Source organism: Trichomonas vaginalis, chromosome II, assembly GCF_026262505.1.
Source record: "Trichomonas vaginalis G3 chromosome II, whole genome shotgun sequence".
Classification (NCBI taxonomy): Eukaryota; Parabasalia; order Trichomonadida; family Trichomonadidae; genus Trichomonas; species Trichomonas vaginalis.
Window position 1 is genome coordinate 17,383,329 of NC_067204.1, and position 17,917 is coordinate 17,401,245.

General features: G+C 30.0%; 13 protein-coding genes across 13 annotated transcripts; 6 read left to right on the top strand and 7 right to left on the bottom strand.

Moving 5' to 3' along the window:
* Positions 1–103: 103 nt before the first annotated feature.
* Positions 104–1,183, bottom strand: TVAGG3_0561190 (protein of unknown function, DUF1619 family; the record flags this gene model as incomplete). The annotated part of the gene is made up of 1 exon (XM_001579942.1): positions 142–1,164. The coding sequence occupies one exon, from the start codon at positions 1,162–1,164 to the stop codon at positions 142–144; it is 1,023 nt and encodes a 340-aa protein (XP_001579992.1).
* Positions 1,184–1,683: 500 nt separating this feature from the next.
* On the top strand, positions 1,684–3,758 carry TVAGG3_0561200 (spectrin binding; the record flags this gene model as incomplete). Its single annotated transcript, XM_001579941.1, has 1 exon — positions 1,711–3,720. The coding sequence occupies one exon, from the start codon at positions 1,711–1,713 to the stop codon at positions 3,718–3,720; it is 2,010 nt and encodes a 669-aa protein (XP_001579991.1).
* A 210-nt stretch (positions 3,759–3,968) lies between these two features.
* TVAGG3_0561210 (ATP binding) lies at positions 3,969–4,121 on the bottom strand (the record flags this gene model as incomplete). The annotated part of the gene is made up of 1 exon (XM_001579940.1): positions 3,969–4,121. One exon carries the CDS (start codon positions 4,119–4,121, stop codon positions 3,969–3,971), a length of 153 nt encoding a protein of 50 aa, XP_001579990.1.
* A 205-nt stretch (positions 4,122–4,326) lies between these two features.
* Positions 4,327–5,526, bottom strand: TVAGG3_0561220 (spectrin binding; the record flags this gene model as incomplete). Its single annotated transcript, XM_001579939.1, has 1 exon — positions 4,327–5,526. One exon carries the CDS (start codon positions 5,524–5,526, stop codon positions 4,327–4,329), a length of 1,200 nt encoding a protein of 399 aa, XP_001579989.1.
* Positions 5,527–5,552: 26 nt separating this feature from the next.
* On the bottom strand, positions 5,553–5,945 carry TVAGG3_0561230 (temperature-gated cation channel protein; the record flags this gene model as incomplete). The annotated part of the gene is made up of 1 exon (XM_001579938.1): positions 5,553–5,945. The coding sequence occupies one exon, from the start codon at positions 5,943–5,945 to the stop codon at positions 5,553–5,555; it is 393 nt and encodes a 130-aa protein (XP_001579988.1).
* Positions 5,946–9,113: 3,168 nt separating this feature from the next.
* TVAGG3_0561240 (protein phosphatase regulator protein) lies at positions 9,114–9,587 on the top strand (the record flags this gene model as incomplete). Its single annotated transcript, XM_001579937.1, has 1 exon — positions 9,114–9,587. The coding sequence occupies one exon, from the start codon at positions 9,114–9,116 to the stop codon at positions 9,585–9,587; it is 474 nt and encodes a 157-aa protein (XP_001579987.1).
* Positions 9,588–9,613: 26 nt separating this feature from the next.
* TVAGG3_0561250 (protein phosphatase regulator protein) lies at positions 9,614–10,504 on the top strand (the record flags this gene model as incomplete). The annotated part of the gene is made up of 1 exon (XM_001579936.1): positions 9,614–10,504. One exon carries the CDS (start codon positions 9,614–9,616, stop codon positions 10,502–10,504), a length of 891 nt encoding a protein of 296 aa, XP_001579986.1.
* A 407-nt stretch (positions 10,505–10,911) lies between these two features.
* Positions 10,912–11,271, top strand: TVAGG3_0561260 (uncharacterized protein; the record flags this gene model as incomplete). The annotated part of the gene is made up of 1 exon (XM_001579935.1): positions 10,912–11,271. The coding sequence occupies one exon, from the start codon at positions 10,912–10,914 to the stop codon at positions 11,269–11,271; it is 360 nt and encodes a 119-aa protein (XP_001579985.1).
* Positions 11,272–11,469: 198 nt separating this feature from the next.
* Positions 11,470–12,317, bottom strand: TVAGG3_0561270 (ADP-D-ribose binding; the record flags this gene model as incomplete). The annotated part of the gene is made up of 1 exon (XM_001579934.2): positions 11,511–12,317. The coding sequence occupies one exon, from the start codon at positions 12,315–12,317 to the stop codon at positions 11,511–11,513; it is 807 nt and encodes a 268-aa protein (XP_001579984.1).
* Positions 12,318–13,015: 698 nt separating this feature from the next.
* TVAGG3_0561280 (GTPase protein) lies at positions 13,016–13,607 on the top strand (the record flags this gene model as incomplete). The annotated part of the gene is made up of 1 exon (XM_001579933.1): positions 13,042–13,587. One exon carries the CDS (start codon positions 13,042–13,044, stop codon positions 13,585–13,587), a length of 546 nt encoding a protein of 181 aa, XP_001579983.1.
* Positions 13,608–13,875: 268 nt separating this feature from the next.
* TVAGG3_0561290 (nuclear retention of pre-mRNA with aberrant 3'-ends at the site of transcription) lies at positions 13,876–14,637 on the top strand (the record flags this gene model as incomplete). The annotated part of the gene is made up of 1 exon (XM_001579932.1): positions 13,876–14,637. One exon carries the CDS (start codon positions 13,876–13,878, stop codon positions 14,635–14,637), a length of 762 nt encoding a protein of 253 aa, XP_001579982.1.
* A 183-nt stretch (positions 14,638–14,820) lies between these two features.
* On the bottom strand, positions 14,821–15,100 carry TVAGG3_0561300 (structural constituent of ribosome; the record flags this gene model as incomplete). Its single annotated transcript, XM_001579931.2, has 1 exon — positions 14,855–15,079. The coding sequence occupies one exon, from the start codon at positions 15,077–15,079 to the stop codon at positions 14,855–14,857; it is 225 nt and encodes a 74-aa protein (XP_001579981.1).
* A 2,025-nt stretch (positions 15,101–17,125) lies between these two features.
* Positions 17,126–17,362, bottom strand: TVAGG3_0561310 (Ankyrin repeat family; the record flags this gene model as incomplete). The annotated part of the gene is made up of 1 exon (XM_001579930.1): positions 17,126–17,362. The coding sequence occupies one exon, from the start codon at positions 17,360–17,362 to the stop codon at positions 17,126–17,128; it is 237 nt and encodes a 78-aa protein (XP_001579980.1).
* Positions 17,363–17,917: the final 555 nt, after the last annotated feature.

A 17,917-nucleotide genomic window follows, 5' to 3' on the forward strand; every position in this document is an offset into this window, starting at 1 on the left:
TAGTACAAAGATATATCTGAGTGTGTGATAATCAAATGTATTATTAATATGCATTAACAGATTTTCAAATAAGATTTAAATAAGTTTTACAAATACTTGATCAGTCAAAACATAAAAATAACGTAATATTATAGATACAAATTAGCTGTTGTTAACACCTTTCCAGTTGAATGGAAGCCATGAGTCTTCATCAGCTTCTGAAGATGTGTCCAAAAAGTTTTCACTATTTGGAAGCTCGAAGAATCCAATGTGACCAACTACATGGGTTCCATTTATGAGCCCCGCATGAATTCCTTCGGGGAAGTCTGATGTAGTTGTATTTACTATAGCAGAATCAATAATATATTGTGGAGCTGGTTTATAGTCTGTAGCTTTGTACAATATTGATATCGTAAGTCCAAGGAAGCTTGTTGCAGCAACGTCAGTACTATTAACGCTGAAATCAATTGTTTGAGTATTATTTGGCATAATTCGAATTGTATGATTTCCTGTGGAGTCTAATAATGAAATTGTTGCATTTGGATTTGTTCCATTTGGAATATTAAATTCAAAATCTGAATTTACGCCGAATTCAAGTGGAATGGAAACAGAACCAGAGCTAGCATTGATGGTAAACAATTCTCCATCAGCATTGAGAATTGATTGTCCAAAAAGATAGCCTCTATTTGATTTGTCAGCTCCTGTAACAGTTGTAACGTCATCTTCTGTTAAATAACCAAAAGATGTGACGGCTGAACTTGCTTTGCTCTGAACTGTATAATTTAACGCTGTATTTCTGTATTTTGAATATGGTACTGAATAAATGATTCCTCTGTTTGTTAAAGGATTGTTTTCGCGGTATACGCAGAATATTACACGCTTGAGCCAGTCTGAAACTGAGCCAACTGAATCTTTTGAAAAGCTATCACATCTTGTAACGATATCAGCAGTGGGAGCAGAGTAGCATTGTGTATATGTAGATGCATTATAGAATGAAGCGCACTTTGGAGCGCAGCAACAGTCTGGAATGCATGTGTAATTGTTAGTTTGGCAAGGGCAATCTGAAACGTCCCCTTTTTGGAGGGTTGAATAGTTAGAATTTGATTCATATGAGGTAGTTCCATTATTGTCATCGTAAGTAATATAACTTCTAACACGGCGAAGTCCTAATATTGGAATAATCATTTAATTTAATAAAACTAACAGAATTAAAAACTGACAAGAAAAATAATTTTGAAAACTCGTTAGTATTAATTCATCCTCTCTAATGATATCATTAAGATTGTCACAAAGTAGGAAATAAATTTTATCATATGGAATCCTTCCAAGAAGAGTTTACAGTCAATATTTGAATTCATTTAACTCTAAATATTGGAATTGAGATAATTTTTGAGTGTAAATATTCTCAAGTACATTACAGCAATGCCATAATTCAAAGAATAAAAGGAAAATACAAGTCTTACCTGTCCTGCAGAAATTGGATTCAAAATTGAATAGTTTACATTTATAAAGGGAGAAATTATCTTGTAAAAAATGTCCAATACTCTTTGATAACAAAGCCAACCAGTTATAATTAAGAAGTTTATATATAATACTCATTAGAAAAGAAATCAGAAAGTCCAGATCCAAATATTTCGGGCGATTCCTGAATGGATAATTCATATAAAATAATTTGAAAAATTTACATAAAAATTTTAAATCGAAATGACGACCAATAACTTTGACAATGAGATGTATGATATTTTATTCGAAACCTTTGCTGATTACATCTCTGTTGCCACTCAAATTTACAGATTGAACATTTTTACTCCTATTTATCAAGATGATGTTTCGACATTAGCGCAAACAACCATATATATTGTACGAAAGTATCAAATACCATGCATTTCGTTCTTCTTGATGATAGATAAAGCATGTTCCTATAACAGAAAGTACACAAGAGTATATTGGAACTTGTTCACTAAATTAATGGACGAATTTAAGTTCGACAAGTTTGAAAACTTCGACTTCTCACCTTTATTTTCAGCTTTCATCAAATATAAATACAATCAGACAACAGCAAAATTCTCTCACGAAATACAAAACGATGACGAATTTAACAGCTTAATGGAAGTTTTTAAGAGCGATACACTTATGCATGCTATGCTATACGATGATGTAGAAGAGTTTAAGAAGCATGTAGACTTCAATTACCTCGAAAAATTCGATTATGATCTCGAAGATAAGCTAAAATTACCGTGGTTCATACCATACAACTCGAATTCGATCTCAGATTGGGTTTGTCAGTTTGGCGCAAAGAATTGTTTCGACTTTTGCGTTGAAAAAGGATTAACAATTACAAAAGATCATCTTAACTTAGCTTTTCTTGGAGGAAATTGTTTTATCATTGATAAGATAATCGAAAAAATAGGCATTGATAACCTCAAAGACTTTCCAATGACTAATGTTATTATTAATCACGACAATGGCTACAAAATGAAGTTCTGGAGCCCATCAAAAGTCAGTTTCGAAGAGATTTCACAGCATCATGACCTTCTTTTATACATTTACAAGCTTTGTGAAACAAAGAATTTCAATTCTGCTCTTTTATATTGCGTTCCATTTGGTATTTTGCCATTTGTCAATTATCTCCTTGAGAATGGTGCAGATGCAAAGTCAGGTGCAGGTGCAACAGCTCTATATATCTGTTGCAAGGAGAAAAATCCTGAAATTTTGTCACTTTTGGCATCAAGAGGAGCTAATTATGGTGTTGTCACTGTTTGCAACTTGAGTGAAGCCGAGATTGCACGTAAGACGCGTGATATTGACTTCAGACACTTCATGCTTCTTGGTGGTGGTTCTCTTTTAGATTATTGCGCTGTTTTCGATTCTGTCGAAGTTGCTACAATTTTAGCACGAAAACTCGATGTTAATGGAAAGAATTCAAGAAGAAAACAGACAATACACATTGCAGCTATGCACAATTCCGATGGTATTGTCAGACTTCTTCTCCAAAAGAAGGTGAACGTCAATGCTTTGAACAAAGGAAAAAGTACTCCTTTACACGTCGCCGCTCGATATAATTCTGTCGATGTTTGCAAGTTGTTGATTGAGAAAGGTGCAGACACAAAACTCCTAAATGCTAAAGGAATGACAGCTCTCCATAAAACAGTGAAAAATGAAGCAATTGATGTTGCAAATTTGTTATTACAAAAAGGTTTGAACATCAATCAAAAAGATTCAAATAATTTGAATAGTTTACAATTGGCGGTTATTAAGAATCGCGAAAAGATCTGCCAATTGTTTTTATCGAAAGGTGGAGATATAAAGGTCAAAGATGATGAAGGACGTTCGTTATTACATTTAGCCGCAAGGAACGATGCACAGGATGTTGCACTTTTATTAATTGAGAAAGGTCTTGATGTCAATATCAGGGATGCAAAAGGAATGACTCCTTTATTGATATGTGCTGTTTTAGGAAACTCATCAATGGCTAAATTGCTGATCTCGAAAGGTGCTGACGTGAATTTGGCATCGAAGGAAGGATCAACAGCTTTGCATCTTGCCACAAATCATCAGGAATTGGGTGTTTTACAAGCAGTTTTAGAAAAAAACCCAAAGACAAATATTCAGGATTCTAAAGGAAAAACACCACTTGATATTGCAAATGAAAAAGGAAATGAAGAAATAATAAATGCTATCAAAAATTCCGCTGATCCAACTGAAACAAATCCAGATGGAAATGAACTTGAAGATATTTAAAAAGAAAGTTTATACTATTGTGCAAATTTTAATGTAAATATTTTACTTTTTTCTTTATGAGATATTAATTTATGAAGTATGATTATTTATATCACAAGAACGAATTGTATCATAGAGACTAAGCATACGTATAAATCTGTTTTCATAATAATGTTCAATGGCATATGATTGAGATATAATGAATCTAAAGCTATTCAAATAAAATGAATTTTGAGCTTTATATGCAAAATCCAAAATAAATTTTCTTATTAATATGCGGCAAGTCTTTCGTCATCCATGAAAGCAACGTATGATGGAGTTGTTCTGTTACCCATATCATTGGCAAGAATATCAACACGATTGTGAAGGAATTGACTGACACATGAGTATGTTGTACCAAGATCAATACCAAAAGCAGACATTATATAAAAATGAATTGGAATTTCTTTCTATTAACACTTCTCAAATTTTTGACAATTATAAAAATTCAATTTTTATCATTGTAAACATGTTTTATATCAGTAATTACAACATTTTTACTGCTTTTTTTTAATTTGAAATATAAAATAAGATAAACTAATATTTTCTTAAAATAATTAAAAATGTCACTACTGTGTCCGTGGAAAGTTACCATTGGGTCTCGCACGCGTTTGCATAGCGAATAAGAAGTCTGGCTGTCGCTTTACAATTATAATCTGTTGCAAGTTGAAGGGCTGTTTGTTTATATTTATCTTTTTCTTTAATATTTGCACCATGCGAAAGAAGAAGTTCGGCTGTTCTTTCACGGTTATATTCTGCCGCAATGTGGAGAGCTGTTTGTCCAAAATTATCTTTCTCATTGATATTTGCACCATGTGAAAGAAGAAGTTCGGCTGTTCTTTCACAGTTATATTCTGCTGCATAATGAAGAGCTGTTTTTCCAGATTGATCTTTTTCACTGACAGTTGCTCCATGTGAAAGAAGTAACTCGACTATATACTCATTTTTATTTCTTATTACATAATGAAGAGCTGTCATATGATATACATCTTTCCCATTGACAGTTGCACCATGGGAAATAAGAAGTTTAGCTATTTCAATATAATTTTTTTCTGTGGCGATATGAAGAGCTGTTTTCCCAAATCGATCTTTTTCATTGATGTTTACACCATGTGAAAGAAGAAGTTCGGCTGTTCTTTCACAGTTATATTCTGCTGCATAATGAAGAGCTGTTTTTCCAGATTGATCTTTTTCACTGACAGTTGCTCCATGTGAAAGAAGTAACTCGACCATATACTCATTTTTATATGTGGCGATGTGAAGAGCTGTTTGCTCATATTTATATTTTTTGTTGATATTTGAACAATATGGAAGAAAATATTCATAAAGCAAAAGGACATTAAAATTAATTGAATAATAAAAGCAAATATCAGCATCATTAGTTTGATCGAAAACAACAAAAAATGATTCAAGATTTTTATATTTTACGCATGATTCTAAAACAATCTTAAGATTGTATTCATTCATTAAGAATGTAACAAAATCAATGTTATGTGAAATAATTGCATATTTCATGCAATCTTTATTTGGTTTTTGATATTTCAAACATTCACTCATTATCTCTGGATTTCCTCCTAAAAATGAAAATTCTAGACATTTTCGAGTTATTTCTGAGTTAAATTTCGTTCTTAAAAACTTGAAACAATCAACTGCTCCGTAGTAACAACATAATTCAAGAAATGAATATCCTTTTTCAGAATATGGATATAAATGGCTTCTAATTTTTTTAACTTCATAAAATCTTCCACTTTCTGTGAATGAGATGAACCTTTCTAGATCATTATTCATAATTGCTTTGTAAATTGTATTTTCTTTTAGAATTTCGAGATTTTTTTATCCATTTTCTTAAAATCTTGACTTTTGCATAATTTAATTCCGTAGTCGTTATAAAACATGAAATTAGATATGTTGGGAATATTTTTGACTTCATTTACTTGATAATCATCAGATATGAATTTCGCTAGTTCCAAGTATGACTTTATGTAGCGGTTTTTATATGGAATGATGTTTAAAATGTCGCAGATAATATTTTGAGGTGAATATTTCTTTGAATCAATCAAAATTGTTTTGATCTTTTCGTAAATCGAGTGCAATTCTTTTTCATTTTCCGTTTTTAATTGATATAACGAAATATACAAATTATTGCAGTCACTACAGACTCGTTGAAATTTACTATATTTATCTTCATTAATGTCATAATCAGACATTAAAAATTTTAAAAGTCACTTTTTAAATAAATTCCACTGAAAGTCGTATTTTAAAAATTGTATTTTAAAAGTCAACTTTTGTATGCATATTTTTATTTCCATTAATTTGAATAACTCAACAAGATTGTCATGTAGAATTTCGTGATGGCAAAGGTTCAAGAGCGGGTCTCCTTATTTTTTTATTTATAAATAATAATAAAGACTCTTATTTCCAGACTATACTTGTTATCATTGAGAAACATATTTCACACACTTTGTATGTATATTGAATTAATTCAGAAATACAATATATGTATATTCCTCCAAAGTTCTTTCAATTGCATTGAAAGGGAGGGAAAAAAGAGAAAATCATTATTTAAACCTTCTAAAAAGTGACATACTTTTTGTATTATTCCCCACAAAATTTTAATCTAATTGTATTTTAAGAATTTATATGATGAACGAATTGAACCTAATTCAGATTTCCTAGTTCAGCATTCATACTTTTCGAATTTAACAGGTGTTTCCCGAGGTGGAGCGATTTATAATGATGCAAATATTAATATCAATGTTGAAGAATGTTTATTCACATTTTGCTCATGTACAGATAGAGGAGGCGCTATTTATGCAAATCAAGGTGAATTCTTCATTCAAAAATCATGTTTCATCAAAAATTCGGCGAATTTAAACAGTGATTTCCAATGTTCACCCAAAAATAACATTGAATCAGAAATAACTGTTGTATTTGGAACAACAATTCTGCATTCGCTATGGAATTCAGGAACTGAATCTTTGTATATTAAAAATTTAAATTCGTCATATGCAAAACTTGAAAACTCTATTCTATATTATGGTGTTCTTTTAACAGTAAAAGCTCCATTTAACCATTCAATTAAATTCTTGCAATGCTCTAATTCAACAGGGAATAAAGCATTGTTTAGCTCTGAATATACTGTTACCACAAAAATTGATCATGTTAATCTGATTAATAACGAAAATTCTAATTATAATTAACATGATCTTTATTAATCTTTAATGACGTTTATTTATTTGGTAATAACGAACTAACTGGAATACTTACTTGTGATGAAACCCAATCAAAAATATCATTTTATAATTGTTTTTTCGACAAAAATTCTGAATTTTTTGCAGGACATACAGAATTAGATTGTAGCTTTAACTGTAAATATAATGATTTTAAATCTAATTTTGGCTCCATTAAGGTTTGCTATTTTGTGAAAATTACTCCTTTACATTCGTGCCCTGTTAACAGATATTTGTTTATTAACCCGTGTTGTTTTTATTTGATGCTAATTCAGTGAATAAATTTTTTTTACATTTTAAACTTATTGCGCAATGAGAAAATGTTATTGTGCATTGTGTCTTGAATAATAGCAGAACTTGAAAGAAAAATAAATATATCCATTATTTTACTTCCATTATTGAGTTTTAATTGCAGAAAATTATAAGAATATATTTTTGGAGAGAAGAACATCGGGAATGATAAAAAGAGAGTAAAAAATTATTAAAGAATAATGGGCATTAGACCAAATTAACAAGCAATTTCTAATTAGCACTAAGGGTTTCGTTTTGCGAAAAAAACGTACAATACGCAATTTCGCTAAAAAACATTTAGCTAGCAATTTCGACCTTTGACTCCACTCAAGACGTCACTTTTTTAATTTTGCGGTATCATATTTTTGGAAAATCTTTATGAATATTATATAAAAAGTCTCTTTAATATCTATATTTCATATTTTTATCGATTTTTAAAGTTTTTGCGAAAAGTATTCAATTATTTTTGCTATTTGGTCGGGTAAATGTCAGATTTGCGACATTTTCTGATATGATATTCAAATTCTACGTTGATAATAATGCTTATAGAACCCTCTTGCTATTGTGTCAAAATTGCGAAACCGATAGCAAAAATATCTCGCAATATCAAAATTGAGATATTGAGTGAATTATGCATTATAGAGATTAAAAATCTGATTTGTGAAAACATCTCATCAGTTTCTAGCTAATTCAAAAATCTTTACTATCTTATTCGATTAAAATGAAAAGGGAATAGTTTCATTATGCTTTAAATGACACCCTTATAATATAATCATAGTTTTCGCTCAATATGCAGCATTTTTTTTTCGAAATCTATGGTCAATGTCCTAAATACTGATTGCTTTGCATTCATATCTCTTACATTTTCTATACCCACATCACTATTCATTGCTATTCCTATCTTTTTCATTTTTGTTTGTTTCTCATAATTTCTCAAAAAACATGATAACTTGATATTTGTAAATATCATACTTTATAACGTAAATAAGAACTTGACCTATTAAGAAAAGCAGTAATGAAAAGAAAATCTGAAATTCATAAAAATTACAAGTTTCTGATGACAATTAGCTTAATTAAACCAGGTACAAGATTATATAATTGTATTTTCTATCCAATTATCCATATAATATCTTATCCAGAAAAAATAACTTGATCAATACCAAATGATTTTTTAACTAGTAAATAAAGTATTTTCTTTACACACACATTGTATATCATAGTTTTTTTTTGGTTTCGCAAAACATCCAAAAACAAATATGCTATAAAAGTGACAATTTTAGCAAAACGAAACCCTTAGATGAATTGATAACAATAACTAATACTATAGATACTTTAAAAATAATTAACTATTTTTTGTTATGAAATTGAAAGTTTGCAAATTACCTCAGACTTTTCAGAGGATTGAGTGGCAACTCAATCCTCTGAAATAGTCTGTGGTAATTTTTAGTCTCTACACTATTTCAATATAAGCTCCATTTTTAAACAGTTTTTAAAAATCAAGCATTGAAAAGTGTGATGAGACTATTGAATTCTTCAACGTATTCATCGTATCCTATTAATTTGCAGCTCTTACATATTTATCAAATAAATGATATTAACTTTTATTTTCAAATTATTCACAAAAGTCCAAATTTTTAAGGTGTGTCTCAACCTATTTATTTGATAATTTGTAAATAGTTGTAATTTAAGCAAATATACTCCAGCAAAATCTCTCAATAATCAATTTTACATACTAATTCAATTTATTCTTTACAATAAAAGAATCGAATTATATATTTCGTTTTTATGTTCAATGATATAATCAGACGATCGAAAAAAAATTGAGAACTGTCAGCAAATATTATCAATTTTTGGATGAACCGTACTCCACTCAGTGCTACAGTTCGAGGGAATATGGGAGCCAGAACGCGTTCGATTTCATCCATAATGGGTTTCCATGCATCTACTGCTCGTCCTCAGATCAAAATTATTAACTCTGCTGCTTTGAATAATGGAAGATCATCAAATCAGTTACTACCTGCACTATCCGAAAACAAGGATAAAGGAATCTCTTCAACGTACTACAACTATAATAATATTCCAGCGGTTACAATAAACAAAGAATTAACATCCAGAATTATGTGTCTAACGCCAAACCTTGTTCAGATATCGGAATTTACACAAAGCTCACTTGCAACAGATTCTTTCAAGCATATTTCAGATGAAACAGCCCTTCATTTGTACAATACAATCGGCCAAATTATCTTTAGACCCCATGAAGACATGTCCTATCTCGATTTATATAATGAAGACCCATTTATCAGAGTGTTGATCAGTGGAAAGATCTGAAATCCATATATACCCTCCTTCAAAATATGTTGACTGACTGCTATCCACGAGTTTCAGTTAAGTGGCTTGAAGAGAAGAACGCAGAAAATATATTTTATAATTTGCTTTCACCAGATCCACGTGAAGTTGCTATAATCGAGTCATTGGTGTTATATATTTTCAAATGCTGGTCGGAAATATCAGTATTGTTCATCAAGGCCGCCACAACAATTATCCAAAACTTTATTGACGGATTTCATACTTTTTACGGAATCAACTCAGTTCTCAAATTCCTTGACCTTTATTTCCGAACTTGCCAGTCCAAATGGGATGAATCAATGAATACGATGGTTCTTACCAAGTTTCTCCCAATTTTCCTTTCCAATTTCGCTTATAAGTATTATCCTTCATTGAATCGTATTTTGTCATATGCCTATTCAAAGAATGATAATTTGGCAGTCCAAGTCATGTCCAAAATGATTCGTTGCTGGCCAATTACATGTTCTTCGAATATTGTCTGTTTCATTCATCATTTCTCTTCAATTGTTACATTGGTTGGTCCTGTTAAGATTGCGCCATACGTTACAACAATGTTCACAAGAATCATTGAATCAGTAAAAAGTGATAATCAAAAGGTCGCTGTTTCAGCTTTAACCATTTCATGTAATGTTACCTTCATATTCGAGTTCGTTACCAAGTTTTCTCCACTTGTACGTGCTTTGTATGCTGCTGCTGAAGAAACTGCTGCAAATCATTGGTCAGAAGAGGCCAGATCTGCTGCAAAACAAGCATTAATTTCAATTAATAACGCTGCGCTACAGATTAAATTAGTTTCTCCACCGGTTCCTCAAAATGATAAACCAGAAAAGCTTTCCTCATGGAGATCCCTTTCTCAACAATTCGGAATTGAATTGATTGGAACCGTCCCTGCTTGCTAATGCATTATTATTGTTATTTATCTTTTTTTATCATGTAAATTTTTTATATTTAAAATACCTATCTTTTTTTGAATCATGTTGTGATAAATTCATTCCATGTGTTATTAGACAAAAGTTGGATTTCTATCAAAATCAACAATTCTGAATTTTTATTTCAATATTAACATTTTTTGTATCATTTCTTAAAGCGTTGAATCATACAGTCACATAGAAATTCCTTTTATGTGATGCGATATGTTAAAATATGAATTTTGTTGATTGTTTTGCTTCAAATAAACACTTTGGCTATATTTTATCTAAATGTTTTATGAATAAACCATAAAATATTCTAATCCAATAAACTATTTCAAGGATTAATTCAGCGCATATGAAAATTCTATTATTAAACGTACACTTTTTTATTATCAATGGAAACACAAGGTCAAATATCTGATGAGATATCTCAATCTGCCCTGACGATGGCAATTGATGGGGGATATCTTAATGCAGAATTTATTTCTAATCTAGTTTCAATTGCAGAAAACAAAATCTATTTATCAGCAAATGATAGAGCTTATTTAGATGCTGTAGCTCAAGCGCAAGATGTCGAAATAGAAAAAAGAGAAAAGGCACTAATGTTTAATCAAAAAGAAGAATATGACGATTTTCAAATAACTCGCTTACAGCCAAAAAAGAGCAAATGGCGAACAGAAAATGCAAATGATCTTGATGCTCGAATTAATCGCGTCAAGGCATCAAATAATAATAGAAAATTTTCGGTATTCTAAACTTTTGTATGTATTTGCTTAATCATATAATACCAATTTTATGAATGAAATTATATTACTAGATTTCCTACTATAATTTAAAAAAATACATTTGTTTGAGTAATTTAAAATTGGAATTAGCTCTAATGATCTGAAAATGAGCTAACCAATTGATAAAAACCATAGGCCATATCTTTAAAAGTCTCTATAAAGGATAGTTATTAATAGCAAACATTTATTCATAGAATACATGATAATAATTATTTTGTGGGTTCCTTATTTTCATGATTTTCTTTTGTGACTTCATGTTCGACCTTATTTACTTCGGGGTTTTGAACATCAGCAGCCCCTTTTTGTTCTGTTGGTTGAGGTTTTGTTGCTGAAGTTGGTTTGTTCTTACGTGGTCTTGGAGGATATTTTACTCCTTCTAATGGAAAGTATGCATGCATTAATTGAGAGTAAACTTCGACATCTTTATCGTTGAATACTACAAAAACAATTCTTTCTGTTTTTTGTAAGTTTTCTGGTACTTCAAGCCACTCACGAACTGACATCAATGCAATATGAGTTGCTTTTTCAACAGGATAGCCATATTTACCTGTAGATATTGCGCAAAACGCAATACTTTTAATTTTATCATTATCCATGTAATTTAAAGTCGACAAATATGTAGATCGAAGCTCTGATGGCTGCTCACCTTTCGGGCCAACTGCGTGTATAATATATTTTGAAGGAAGTTTAAATGCAGGTGTTAATGCTGCATGACCTGTTTCTGTATATCCTGCCTTTTTGCATGCGTCAACAAGTTCATTTCCTGCGGCTTTAAATATCATTCCGCAAATACCGCTTCCTGCTTTAAGTTTAGAATTTGCTGCATTAACTATAGCATCGCATTGAAGTTTACAACTATCTCCTTTAAACCAAACAGAAATTTTCTTGTTAATCTCATTATTCGCCTTTTTGAGTGGATAAATTTGAGGAAGGATTGGATGGGAAGCAAGAACATTCGGTCCATCAGCATCCCATGTTGGTAATTCTGCTAGTGTAACGATGTGCTCAGAAGACATTCAGAATTTTTATCGCAGCGATCGCCCAAATTCTTTGGAAAATAGCCGAACGTTTATTCACATACGATTATTAATAGGTCATAAGGGTTATTGCCGAACATGATAATATGTATCAAAATATAACTGGAGAACATTCTTTAATAGTAGATGCTGAATTTTGAGATGAATGAAACAAAAATTAATAAGATTAACTATAATTTATTGAAAAACCATAATATATCTAGGATATTATTGTATGTTTGACTGATATAGCACTATTCTGATGGAGATCTCTATGAAATACCCATTTTTTATATGAAATAGTTTCGATAATTAACTCAAAAAACATTGTTTAAAACTTGAGTGATAAAGAACCATGGTAAACTTATATCAGATAACGTAAGTATATGTCTTATTTTAAGATAATATGATGTTTTTGTTTCCAAAAAAATTATGAAAAAAATTAAATCTAAGAAAGAAATATGCTTTTTAAGGTCAAAATATGCAAATTAAAAAAATTTTGGAAATACAGATATATATTTTAATAGATGTTTATGCAAAATCGATATGAAATACCTCGAATTAAGCATAAAACTGACTAAAATAATATTTTAGATTTGTTTTTTTGATGATAATTAAGTTTCATCTAACTGATATGCAAGTATATAGATATTTATTATTATAACACTTTATAATTAACCAATGATTTTATTGTAAGCTGGCAAAAGAAAAGTTTTTATTTTCGATGAAATCACTCAAAGTCATTACAGTTGGAGAAGTAAGTATAGGAAAAACATGTTTAATTCGAGCTCTCATTGGTGAACCCTTTAATGAAAACGAAGGTACAACAATTACTTGCGATTTTTCATTAAAAAGAGTTGATTACGAAGGTGATACGATAGAATTTAAATATTGGGATACAGCGGGACAAGAAAAGTTTGCTAAATTAAATCAACACTATATTCGTGATGCAGATGTTGTTTTGCTAGTTTGCTCTCCAAAAAATTTCGAAACAATCGAAAAATACGTTAACTTTATTAATGAATCGATAGATGACCAAAATTATGAGCTCTTTATTGTCTTTTCTAAATGCGATATTTACAAAATGACCGAATCAGAAAAAGATGCTATTTTCGAAAAATGCAAAGCGTTTAACCCTCGTGGAATATATGAAACATCTGCAAAAGCAATGTATAATATCGAAAATCTCGAATCAGACATCGCATCCTGTACAATGCACAGATCTCAGACCCAACATACAGTTTCATCTGATAAGAAGAAGTGTTGCTGAATTAATTGTTATGTATTAGTAAATAATTACCAATATAATTTACTTTTTATGATATTAGTTGAAATTTACATTATCATCATATTTTTAAGTCTATGCATCATCATCTCTCATACCTTTTCATTCAGAATGATTTCATCATCTAGTCAAAATTCATAAAAAGATGTGAATTTTTAAAATCTATGGGAGGCAAATTATTACTTGCATCAAAGACTTTCAAATTACATCAAAATATCGAAGATCATTTCCATGAAAATTGTCTTTTAACATGTCACTTTTAATTTTTAGTGAATGGAAAAAGATAATCAATTTGTACTTCCTGGTCAGGTTATTTTCGAAAATAGTGAAGGACTTATGCCAGGTAATGGTGTAGTTTTGTCAAATGGAAAAATCATTGCCACAGTTAGAGGTTTTATCAAAATTATCAATCAATTAGTTTCCGTAACACCAATGACATCTATTTATTCCCCAAACGTAGGAGACATAGTTGTTGGTCGTATTGAAAGCATTCAAAAACAAAGATGGAGAGTTCAAATTGGAGCTGCTGTTTTAGCTGACCTTAGGCTCTCATCAATCTTTCTTCCTGATGGAGAATTACGTAGAAGAACTACTACAGATGAAAGAAATATGAGGCAATACTTTGATGTCGGAGATTTAATTTGTGCTGAAGTTCAAAATATATCAGGCGGTACATCCTTACATACTCGTGAACAGCATCCTAAAAAGCTTGAGAATGGTATAGTTGTAGATGTCCCATCCCGCCTTATTAAAAGAGTTCCTAACCATATTGTTGTTCTAGCATTTTCAGGTCTTCGCTTTAATGTAGTTTTTGGTCTTAATGGATCTATTTGGATTTCACCAGATACTGATGAAGCTTATCCATTAATTCCAAGAATCAGAAATTGCATCTTACTTTTAGCTACATATGAGCAACTAGTATATAGCGATAATGTATGCCAAGTCTTCGACAAGACATCTGAAATACCTATTGCTGATATTTTAACAGTTAAAACAGCTCAGATACTTGGCTTTGTTCAACATGATGAAGAATAAACATATAGAGATATCAACTGTACTTATATCTAAATTACTAATTACAATTCTATGATTTTTTTTTAATATGAAATTTTTGGTAAATTTAATGAGGTTATTGGTAATTTCATATTAGAAACAAAATCTCAATTTTTAGCAGATATAAAAATAAAAAGCTTATGAAGATTTTTGTATAATCAAATATGATTTTGTAAATAAATCTAAGCAAAATAAAGTTTTACTCAGCCTTCTTGTCAAGAACGATAACTTCAAGGGACTCTGGGATAGAGTTCTGAACGAGCTCGACGAACTTTGGCTTGACTGTGAGTGTGTAAAGATACTTTGTTGTGCGGAGTTTGAACTTTGTGTTGTCATCGTTGGACTTCTTTACCTTGACCCACTTGGCATCAGAGCGGGCGGCGAGAGCAAGGAATTCCTTTGGTGTAGTAACCTGTTTTGGCATCGAGCTAAAGGCCGACCAATCGGACTTTACAAAACCGCTTTCAACTCAACCATCAATTATTTCGAATATAATTAATGTTATAATATAACCTGCATTAAGGAAGTCAATTTGGAAAATTGTTTTCACTTTAGGAGAATATAATTTTCCATTTGGAAAATTTAAAAAGTGAGACGCGCAGGATTCGAACTTTTTTAAAAGTTGATTTAAATGAATTTTAGTGTGGAATATAAGGATAATATCATATTTAAAATAAGAATATACTAGTTTAGGTGGTATTAATTTTTTCGATAAATTTGAGAGTATGTACGTTTAGGGCATGAAAAGTGTCAATTCGTTCAGCGAAAGCTGAGCTAGCTTCGTTCTCGAAAGAATAAGGAAGGAGTGAAGGAGAATGATACAGAAGTTGACACATTCATATCATTTCAAAAAATTTTGATCAAATTGAAATTCAATAAAATTCAATTCAATTCATATCCTTCAGTCAGTACATTGATATCCTTCTGCATCACAATGATAACTCGGGCATCAATAGTTCTACAACTAACTCAGAAAAAACAAGATTATTACTTCCTGCTTACAGCTTTTAAAAAGTTTCGATGATAAAAATCACTCTACTCTCGTTTATCGACATATGGTGATAGTAGGTAAACATATTCTTATCGATATTAATAAAAATATTTGTACGAAAATCTTATCCAATTAGAGAGTTATTCATAAAGTATATGATAATTATAATTACTTTATCTTTGTTTTATCTTTGAATAAACAATTTAATTTAAATTGCATAATATTTTTTGGTTGAAAGACAGGAAACTTAGTTGAGTTTGTATTATTTTTATCGTTTAATTCATCGTATCAGTGAGTGATCCAGATATTTAAGATATTTAGAAAAAAAATTATTAATTTGATTAACAAATTTTAATCAAAATAGCAAAAATATATTTGATAGCTGTAAACAAACAATAATTTTTATTTCAAGCAAAATCACTTATTTTCATCTAAACGTATAAAATTGTCAATTTTATGAAAATAAATTGAAAATCTCATGAAATGTAAAGGAGAGTAATATTTTCCAATTTTCTTTTTTTCTTTGTCTCAAATATTTTCTGTTGGGAATTTTCTTGTTATCAAAAAATAATTTTAATATTTGTTTATTTCATTACATACAATAAAATTTTAAAAACTCTATTTCTTCTCAAGAAAATTTTTTCCTTCATATGAAGACACATTTTGTTCTCCATTTGATACTGAGTCTAAATCTCGATTTTTGAATTTTCTTCTTTCCAAATTTCTTTTTTCCAAATTAGAAGTTTAATTCAAATTTTCAATAGTTTATATATTTTCTCAAACCGTCTCAGATTTTCTCACTTTTTAGGGATTTTCTCTCAAAATATACAAAAATAGTAATATCAATACATGTGTCTAATATACTTTAAAACCATCGTGACAAAATTCAAAAACGAAGAGTTCTTCTCTCCAAATTTTTTTCAAAATCAAAAAAATGAGATAAAAAAGTACGTTTGGAAAATTCATTTTTAGCATTTTAGGAATTTTCTCACTTTTCTTCCAAATTGACATCCTTACCTGCATACACAAATACATTTTCTGAAATATTTTTGGCTTAAAAATTACTCTAATACTTCAATTCAAATTAGATCTTAACCAAAATTAAGTATTTCTGGGCGTGTATTCATTTATTATTATAAACGTATACTTTTAGATTGATTTATTATTTTATTAAAAGAAATTGAGAGGAATTTTAATCCTGAAAATGAATACCAAATATTGATAAAAATAACTATATGTTATAAGAGCATTACACTTAAGGCGCATAAACCTATAAAATGGTGCATGTTACACCATATACTATACAATATTGAATGAAAAAAAAGTTTCAAGATCAATATGAAAAGAATAAAATTGAAAATAAATTGGATACTAATTAATTTAATTTGTTTTCTCAAAAGTGGATAACTGTCCAATGAAGTTCAGGAATTCGGCGATATCTATTCAATTTCCAAATGCTGAATAATGAAGAGATGCTTTTCAATTTTTATATTTTTCATTGAAATTTGCACCATGTGAATTAAGAAGTTCGGCTGTTTCTTTACTATTATTATTAATTGCGGCTTTATGAAGAGCCGTGTATCCAAATATAAATTCATCGTTGATATTTGCACCATGTGAAATATGAAGTTCAGCTATTTCTTTACTATTATTACGCACTGCATGATAAAGAGCAGTTTCTTTCTTTTTATTTTTTTTCATTGATATTTGCACCATGTGAAATAAGAAATTCGGCTGTTTCTTTATTATTAAATACTGCAATATGAAGAGAGGTATTTCCATATTCATCTTTTTGATTGATATTTACACCATGTGAAATTAGATATTTGGCAGTTTCTTTACTATTTTTGTCTGCTGCATAATGAAGAGAATTTTTATTTGAATCAATCAATTGTGTTTTGATATTTTTGTAAATCGAGTGTAATCCTTCTTCTTTTTCCGTTTTTAGCTGATACAATGCATTATATGAATCAACATAGTATTAATACTTACTTCGAAGTTCACTATATTTGTTTGGATGACTGTCTTGAATAGACATTCAAAAATTTAAATTTAAAGTAATATCTTTGCATTTTCCCATATAAAATATCTTGAATGGGATTGATTAAACTGTAGTACACCATTCTCGTGTATTGCATGCATTCTTTCGTTGCTTCACATTTTGTGAATAATAAGGGTTGCTGAAATTTTTTCTATGTTTAAATCTTGGAGGATCTTAAGGGTCCACGGTCTGGCCAAGATTAGGCTATCGTTAATGTTCAAAATTTGGAT